Raw genomic sequence first — 9,894 nt, forward strand, 5'->3', positions numbered from 1 at the left:
TAAGAAACAGTGCATGCCCTGAACACCTTCTAAACAGACAAAACATGGGACAGCAGTATTATACATTCAAGCAGAAGGGTGGGAACAAGGCACAGAGAGGGTAAATGACTTGCCCAAGGTCACACAGGAAGTATGTAATAGGAGGCTGGGTTCAATTCCTGGCTCTAAGTCCCAGCCCAATGCACTAACCGCTAGAAAATGCTTCCTTAAACTTTTGGTTAGGTAGGAATGAGTGGATGCAGTGTTAATAGGCCGGGGGTGTGGGGTGGGGAGGAATTTTTTTTTTTTTAATCAAATTATTTGCTTTAGGAAAAAGGCAAAAAACTTTATAAACACTGCCTAGGCAACCCTCCCACCCAAGGCCTCCCTTTCTAAGGCCCAGGAAATCCTCTTTCCCTATTTACAGAGATCAATGGATGTCTCCCCAAACAAACATGTAAGAGGTATTATTACAAGGAACAGAAATCTGGGTGTAGAAAGTGTGCATATCTGATTTGGAGTCTTTCTGAAGACTTTCATGTATTAGCCAGGATCTCAGCACTCACGCTCTTGCGCTCTCAAGATTTTCAGAAACAGATGGTTTATGATAGGTTTTAGGAGCCTACCCTTAGATACCCATTTAAGATCTTGGTCAGCTATTTTAACATGTCAGTTAATCCTTCTTTCTGTGATTGTTTTCTTTTCTTTTGCCACCTCAGTAAGTTGAGCAAGTTTCAATCTCATTTTCAAGACATTATATTATTGTGGAGTCCAGCTGCATGAATAACCAATTTCTCAGTTTGCTGACCATTCCATAAAATTTAAAAACTCATTTTAAGTCAACCCAAAGCAATGTTTGGGTTTCTCAGCAAATGAAAGAGTAAAAAGATTTGTTCCAGGTCAAATTAAATGTTTTGTTCAAAAAAAGCAATGTTTCATTTAATCGTTAAGGTGTTTGGCTTTTTAAAATAAAACAAGTACGTTTTGAATCAAAAAATTGTTGCATTTGATTTAGAAAGCGTCAATACAAACTACCAAGTTCCATTTTTGATCAGTACCTACTTTTATACTGTATATAATAAGGGTAGTGTGATGCACTAAATGCTGGAAGCAGTTAGAAGGCTCAAGTTATAAAAACAAAATATCAGAAGTGCACAAAGACTGGTATTTCAAAGCCATGCTCCAGCTTTGAAAACCCTGGAATATCTTGATTAAAAATCTCTGGCCCCAAGAATGGGAGTTTAGCCATTTCCTAGAACCCCTTTTCATGGCTATCTGATCACTACTGACTCTTCCTAGTGTAGGGGTCATTCTCTCAGAGGCATCTTTCCTAGCATACTGTTCTTGTAACTAACGCTTTTAATTTTACCAACAGGCAAATGCAATCTTGAAGTGGCCATTCCACAAGCTGACTGCTGCTGACTACATCTCCTTTCTTATTCTTATACAGCTGATATATGCTCAGGTATTGCTACACACATTTTTGTACATCTCATTCTATTACTATGGGGAATTTTAAGAAACTTCATTCTTCTGCACAGTGTTCCTGTTACTTACTCCCCACTTCAAGTCTCGTTCTTCTATCAATGTATGCTGTGAAAATTACTGGAATATTCTGCAAATGGGAATAAGCAGAAAAAGTATATAAACTCTCAGTGCCCTCAGAACAAGGGAAGAGAAAGGGAGCGTCAATTACAGGCAGAGTAATCACTAAGTATTATATTTTCATTGAATTGTTCTTTAAGGTTGCGACCAGTCGAATGGCTTTGTATTATAAGAGTTTGAGGAATAAAGGAAGGGTCAAATATTTACATAACAATGAGGAAAGTTTAAAGTATGTCTGCAAGTCTTTAAAATCCAATCATACAGATTCATTTTTTAAAGTGTCAGCTACTTTGAAATGTGGTCTCCATGAAACTACTCAACTGTGGGTGTACAATTTATTGAAACATTGTACTCAGCATAGTTATCAATGGTTTGTTCACGAACTGTAGAGCAGCGAATCTAGTAGGGCACCACAGGGTTCAGTTCTGGGTCCAGCACTATTCAATATTTTCATTAATGGCTTAGATAATAGAAAGTATGCTTCTAAAATCTGTGGATGACATCAAGCTGAGAGGGTTTGCATGCGCTTTGGAGGACAGGATTAGAATTCAAAAAGATCTTGATGATCTGGAGAATTGGTCTGAAATCAGTAAGAAGAAATTTAAGACGGACAAGTGAACCACTTGCACAAGGAAGGAAAAAACAAACTACAAAAGGGGGAATAACTGGTTAAGTAGTAGTACTGCTGAAAAGGATCTGGGGGTTATATTGGATCATAAATTGAATGAGTCAGTGTCATGCAGAGGCAAAAAAGGTTAATATTCCAAAGTGTATCTATAGAAGTGTTTGCAAAAAGAAAAGGAGTATTTGTGGCACCTTAGAGACTAACCAATTTATTTGAGCATAAGCTTTCGTGAGCTACAGCTCACTTCATCGGATGCATACTGTGGAAAGTGTAGAAGATCTTTTTATTTATCTTTTTTCAAATAAATTGGTTAGTCTCTAAGGTGCCACAAGTACTCCTTCTCTTTTTGCGAATACAGACTAACTCAGCTGTTACTCTGAAACCTATAGAAATGTTGTATGTAAAACACAGGTGGCATTTGTCCCAATCTGTTCAACACTGGAGAAGCCTCAGCGGGAGTATTGTGTCCAATTCTGGGACCCCCAGAAAGATGTGGACGACCTCAAGTGACTCCAGAAGAGAGCAACAAAAATGACAAAAGATTTAGAAAACCTGCACTATGAGGAAGGTTAAAAAACTGGGGTATGTTTACTCTTGAGAAAAGAAGGGGGATGGGAATGGACCCGATAAGTGTCTTCAAATATGTTAAGGGCTGTTACAAAAAGAAGACTGATCAATTGTTCTGCAAGTTCACCAAAGGTAAAACAAGGCCTTAATCTGCAGCAAGGGAGATGTAGGTTAGATATTAGGAAAATTTTTCTAAGCAAGCATAGTCAAACTCTACAATAGCATTCCAAGGAAGGTTGTGGAATCCCCATCACTGGAGGTTTGTAAGAACAGGTTAGACATAAATCTTTCAGGTTTACTTGGTGCTGCCTCAGCACAGAGGGCTGGACTTGATGACTGAGGTCCCTCCCTTCCAGCCCCACATTTCTATGGGTCCATGAACATGGGGTTAGATTATTACCCCTTTTTAAAAAACAAAAATAAAGTATAAGCAACTTTTTTTTTAAACTGTCTTTAAAAATTTCAGCCCAAGAACTACAAATAATTTGCACTGAAATTAACCATAATCTGTTTAGATTTAAGTTTATTAATTTAACTCATTTCACACTGAATCTTTCCTAGGTATCATATTAATGGGACATTTCAAATGGGTATTAAGAGTTGGACAAATTATATTTCTCTTTTACACATGAATCCATGTTTTGTCAACTGTAGTTCTTTCCTTTATATTTTGACGTTAAAAGTTATAGGTAACTGCACAATCACTACATTCAATTTCTACACTCTAAATTTTTAACATAACTTATCCTTTTCATGAAAGTTCAATTACATTAACATTCTATTATTAAAACAAAGTAATTTACTCTTCACCATTTAATCACTTCATTCTGATTGGACAATGAAAATAGATTTTCTGGTTAGTTTCACTTTGAGTCTCTGGCAAAGAGAGTACAAGACTAAAAAGTATGTTATAAATACGGAAGCAATGTTTAAATCCCAACACCTTCTCATTGATTTGAAGTGTTTCACAAGGAAATTTCCACTGATATTAGGTTTTGTTAGCTCCAAATTATCTGTCTAGATGCTTAAAATTTTATTAGCAAAACATTTAGAATGACTATTACCTACAAATGCAGGAGTATGTCGTTTCTAAGGACAGGTGTATTGAAATACAAGATAGCTCTAAAGATTAAGCCTTCACTAAAGAGTTTTAAGATTCGGTTTGAGAGATGTCCAGTTACGAAAAGATTTTTTTTTTGGTAATGTGCTAGTCCATCAGAGCAAACTTTTAATCAATGGAGAACTCAGTCTGAACTGTTATTCATTTGAGGGGAATTTGATTGAGATATAATTATATGAAGTTATGCAACAGTTTCAGACATATGCATAAAGAAAAGGAGGACTTGTGGCACCTTAGAGACTAACAAATTTATTTGAGCATAAGCTTTCGTGAGCTACAGCTCACTTCATCGGATGCCCGATGAAGTGAGCTGTAGCTCACGAAAGCTTATGCTCAAATAAATTTGTTAGTCTCTAAGGTGCCACAAGTCCTCCTTTTCTTTATGCAGATACAGACTAACATGGGTCCTACTCTGAAACCTAAAATAGTATGGTGGGTTTTACATGTTATTTCCCTTTTAAGCTACACAAATCACATCTTAACACTTCTATTCAAAACACAGCTATTTACTTGAATGCAAGAATGGATCTTTGGCCTTCGTTTGTAAAAAATGGTATTAAATGCAGAAGGCTACATTAATCCAATATCATTGAGATTTATAACAAAGTTTTTACTCCACATAGCCACTGACTGCTACAGCTCATATTAAAATAGGAGTAAATATATAATACACTAAATACATATAAAGGGGCAGAACTAGCTGATGTGGGAATGCTGTTAATATTTGTAACTAGTGTCATAGGTGATTTAAATCTAGAAAAACAATACCTGCCCCAAGCAGTTTAAAATCCTCTCTTGAATCTCTTGATTTTATATAAAGTTTCCATGTTGAAGCTTTGGCATTTAATCAATGCAACACTAGTTAATATTGCTAATTTTTGTAGTGACAAATACAGTGACTTGGCCATATCCTTGAGTACCTTGTTAGTTAGTTCTTTAAAGTCCTATTTATGTAGTATTTCAAGTAGGGCTGTTGATTAATCGCAGTTAACTCACGTGATTAATTCAAAAAATTTAATCACAATTAATCTCTGTGACATAGCAGGGAGTGGGGAATATTGACCTGGGAATGTTGCAGGGGAGTTTTACTGGGACTGTCTGCACTGGGGATGGGAGACTTTCCCTGAGAGAAGATACCTGAGCATGTAACATGAGAGCCCAGGATGGGGGTTGGGGCCATGTGACACCTTCTGCCCTGGAAACTGGACAAAGGCTGGAGGAGGAACTACGGGGAGGGGGTGCAAGACGGCTGGAGGGGGTTTCAGTTTGGAGCTGGCTGTGGAAACGGAGGGAGCCCCAATACTGGGGTCTGAACTCCCTGCCCCCCCAGAAGAAATTGACTGAGGGGTCCTGGTTGTACCTACAAGCTCTGTTTGGGACTGTGTTCCTGTCATCCAATAAATCTTCTATTTTACTGGCTGGCTGAGTGTCACGGTGAATTGCAGGTTAATTCAAAAGATGAATCGCAATTAATCGTACTGCAAAACAGTAGAATATTAATTGAAATGTATTACGTTTGGATGGTTTTTAAAAATATATTAATATCAATTACGACACAGAATAAAGTGTACACTGCTCACTTTTTTATTACAAATATTTACATTGTAACAATGATGAAAAGAAATAGTATGAAGTGAACTGAAAAATACAAGTACTGTAGTGCAATCTCTTTTTTTTGTTACATAACTGCCCTCAAAAACAACAACGCAAAACTTTAGCGCCTACAAGTCCACTCAGTCCTATTCTTGTTCAGCCAATTGCGAAGACAAACAAGTTTGTTTACATTTACAGGAGATAATGCTGCCCACTTATTTACAATGTCACCAGAAAGTGAGAACAGGCATTTGCATGGGACTTTTGTAGCTGGCATTGCAAGATGTTTACATGCCAGGTATGCTAAACTTTCGTATGCCCTTTCATGCTTCAGCCACCGTGCCAGAGGACATGCTTCCATGCATCTGATGAAGTGAGCTGTAGCTCACGAAAGCTTAAATGCTCAAATAAATTTGTTAGTCTCTACGGTGCCACAAGTACTCCTTTTCTTTTTGCGGATTCAGACTAATACTGCAGCTACTCTGAAACCTTCCATGCTGATGACGCTCATTAAAAAAAAAAGCATCAATTAAAGTTGTGACTGAAGTCCTTGGAGGAGAATTGTATGTCTCCGGCTGTTTTACCCGCACTCTGCTACATATTTCACGTTATAGTAGTCTCAGATGACAACTTAGCACGTGTTGTTCATTTTAAGAACATTTTCACTGCAGATCTGACGAAACACAAAGAAGATACCAATGTGAGATTTCTAAAGATAGCCACAGCACTTGACCCAAGGTTTAAGAATCTGAAAACCTTCCAAAACCTGAGAGGGATGAGGTGCGTGGAGCATGCTTTCAGAAGTCTTAAAAGAGCAACACTCCGATGCAGAAACTACAGAACCCAAACAACAAGAAAAAAGAAAATCAACCTTCTGCTGGTGGCATCCTGACACAGATTACAAAAATGAACATGCGTCAGTCTGCACTGCTTTGGATTGTTATCAAGCAGAACCAGTCATCAGCATGGATGCAGGTGCTCTGGAATGGTGGATGAAACATGAAGGGACATATTTACGTGCCAGATGTGCTAAAGATTCATATCTTGCAATTTTCAGAGTAACAGCCGTGTTAGTCTGTATTCGCAAAAAGAAAAGGAGGACTTGTGGCACCTTAGAGGCTAACCAATTTATTTGAGCATAAGCTTTCGTGAGCTACAGCTCACTTCATCGGATGCATACATCTTGCAATGCTGACTGCAACAGTGCCACGCGAATGCCTGTTCTCATTTTCAGGTAACACTGAACAGGAACCAGGCACCATTATCTCCTGCAAACATAAACAAACTTGTCTGTGCAACCGATTGGCTGAACAAGAAATAGGACTGAGTGGACTAGTAGGCTCTAAAGTTTTACATTGTTTCATTTTTGAATGCAGTTATTTTTTGTACATAATTCTACATTTGTAAATTCAACTTTCATGACAGATTGCAGTACAGTACTTGTATTTTTTCAGGTGAACTGAAAAATACTATTTATTTTGTTTTTTTACAATGAAAATACTTGTAATCAAAAATAATATAAAGTGAGCACTGTACACTTTGTATTCTGTGTTATAATTGAAATAAACATATTTGGAAACTTAGAAAACATCCAAAAATATTTAAATAAATGGTATTCTGTTATTGTTTAACAGTGCGATTAATCACAATGTTTTTAATCACTTGACAACCCTAATTTCAAGACAGCAACCTTCACATTCCCACCCAATCCCAAAAAGTCTTAGACAGCAAATAAGCATTATATAAAATATCAAATACATCTTACTACTTGTTCTACCTTTTAACATTTCAGCTACTTTTTCTTGTTAAAGAACTTTTGACATATTTATGTTCTTTTCCTGGAAAATACTATTGATAGTTATGCTATAGCAAGGCAAACAACAACAACAGTAAGTAGCCACTATACAAACAACTTTTAAACTCTATTAAACACCAAACACACTGAAACAAGGAGCTGACACCTGCAAAAAGCAGCAATTTTTCATGAACACTTCTGCCTAAACTTGTCAAAGACATGCAAAAAAAATTTTTTTTCCTTCAACACCCCCTAACAAGAGAGACAAGCGCTCTGTCTCTCTATATATAAGCAGCACAATCACAAACCAAATCCACTGGATTTGTAAATTCTAATAGTTTCTATAGCAGCAAAATTGTCCCTTTGCCCTGGCCTTTCATTATCCAGGTCAAAGAAATCTCACAAAAAGGAAGAGATTAAAGGCATTTATCTACTATCTGGCTCAACAAAGTCCTAGATTACTTCGTGCCAAATGGGAAAAAAATTAAAACCCAGCCAAGCTCTTCCAGGGTAAATCCAGACTTATGAGTGCATAGACAGACTTGAGACAGGCTGGATACATCCAGTTTTCTTCTTTAAATAAATTATTTTGCTTTCTATTCCAAGGAGAATATCCACTGGCTACTTCACAACCTTGTACCTTTGCCAAAGAAAAACAAACCATTTTAATCAGATGCTGACCAAATAAAAAAAATGAAACCCACCACAACCCCCATATTTATTTAGAAAAGACTAGACACTGGGTGCACCTCCCTATCTCCCAAAGCATTACAGATGGACAGAACAAACCATTTCAATAAAATGGCATTTACAAGTGCAAAAGCAGCCCACTTCCACTTTAAAAAAATCAAATATGAGGCTGTATAAACTAAAACTCATAATTACACACCCAAAGTCAGAGGTTTGTATTCCTACAAACAACAGATTACAAGGTTCTAATTAAAAATGATAACCTTTCCCACCTGAAGAACCACACAGAAAATCCCACAGATTATTCTGAAAAGGCTATTACAACAGACTCAATCTCTGTCCTTTAGACCAAGGATTTTCAACCTTTTTCCTTCTGAGCCCCCCCGGCTATAAAAACTCCATGGCCCACTTGTGCCACAACAACGGTTTTTCTGCATATAAAAGCCAGGGCATACGTTAGTGGGTAGCAAGCAGGGCAACCGCCCACAGCCCCATGCCACAGGTGAAGCCACAAAGCTAAGTTGCTTTGGCTTCAGCCCTGGATGGCGGGGCTCCGGGGTTCAGCCCCACGCGGCTGGGCTTCGGGTTTCTGCCCCGGACTCGAGAAACTCTAATGCCGGCCCTGCTTGGTGGATCCCCTGAAACCTGGCCGTGGCCCCCCAGGAGGTTGAGAACCACTGCTTTAGACAGAGACAAGCTGCAGCCCCCCGGTAACTGCCCAGCCAAGCATTCATCTACTGCGCATGTGTGCGGGGGGCAGGATACTGGACATTCAGCTTCTGAACCTCTCTCTCCCTCCTCCCCCCCAATCGCCCCCCGGTTGGGAATGGGGCGGGGGGAGGGGAAGCGCGCCGCAGCGCCGCTCAGGACACTGGTTTTCCACCAGGGCCGGCGCGGAAGGAAACTCCCGGCGTGACCACGCAGAGGCCGGCCCGAGGGGGCGAGACGGCAGGGCGGGCGAAGCCGGGAGGTCACGGGGGCACGGGCAAAGCGCCGCTCCGCTGCGGCCAGCCCTGTTGGAGGGGGGGCCCGGCACGGGCGAGCGGCGCGTATGGGGCAGGGCCCCCTCACCGCCCCGGCTGCCCTCGGACACACCGCGCCGGCCCCTGCCTTCGCGCCGAGCCCGGCCGCCCGCCCCCCTGCCGCGAGCCGCCCCCAGGCTCCAGCCCCACCGGACCCTCCCTCGGCTGCAGCCGGCGGGGCCGAGGGCATCCCCTCAGGGACCCCCCGCCGCTCTCCCGCCCGCCGTGCTTACCCCCAGACCCCGCTCCGCCGCCAGGACCCCCCGCTCCCTCACCCTCCAGCAGCCGTTGGATGATGCTGTCGATATTGAGCTTGTCTATATCCGCCATCGCCTCTCAGCGGCAATGCGGGCTCCCGCGGCCGAGTCGCCCGCCTCTCCCTGCTGCCCGCCGGCCCGGCGCTCGCCTGCCTCCCGCCCGCCGCTCTCAGCAGCGACCCAGCACCGAACAAAATGGCCGCCGTCCCCTCTCAGGAAGCATTGGTGGCGCACGAACACTAAGTGCAACGGCACGGCGGCCGGGAACGCTTTATAGGCAGAGCGCGAAGAGAGAGTTCGCTTTCCTAGCGTCCCGCGCTCGCGAAATCCTTCCGCCGCGAGGGGGCGGGAGCAGGGACATAGATCCGACCGGAGCTTTAAAGCCGGCATGTGCCCGCAGCATTGCAAAGGGGTGGTGTGTTCAGAAAGCCGCTCGCAGCCAGACGTGCGAGTCTGGCTCCCTAATCGACTAGATCAAGCCAAAAAGAGCGAAGATTATTGTTAATGGCAATCCTGAATAACTAATATCAATAATAATTGTCGATCCATAAATATAATACACATAACTAATTAATATTAATCGTAATTTGCCATTGATAACTGTGCTAACTGAAAAATGATCAATAACTATTTCAAGTGAT

The 9,894-nt window shown here is 41.2% G+C and overlaps 1 protein-coding gene across 1 annotated transcript in view; it reads right to left on the reverse strand.

Annotated features, from left to right (window-relative positions):
* PPP1CC (protein phosphatase 1 catalytic subunit gamma) overlaps nucleotides 1-9,500 on the reverse strand; it is a 36,239-nt gene extending 26,739 nt beyond the window's left edge. Inside the window, exon 1 of the mRNA XM_048820942.2 lies at nucleotides 9,272-9,500. Coding sequence (XP_048676899.1) covers nucleotides 9,272-9,326 — 55 coding nt within the window. The 5' untranslated portion in view covers nucleotides 9,327-9,500. The remainder of the gene's footprint in view (nucleotides 1-9,271) is intronic.
* Between the last annotated feature and the right edge of the window lie 394 nt (nucleotides 9,501-9,894).

The sequence above is a fragment of the Caretta caretta genome, chromosome 15 (assembly GCF_965140235.1).
Source record: "Caretta caretta isolate rCarCar2 chromosome 15, rCarCar1.hap1, whole genome shotgun sequence".
Taxonomy (NCBI): domain Eukaryota; kingdom Metazoa; phylum Chordata; order Testudines; family Cheloniidae; genus Caretta; species Caretta caretta.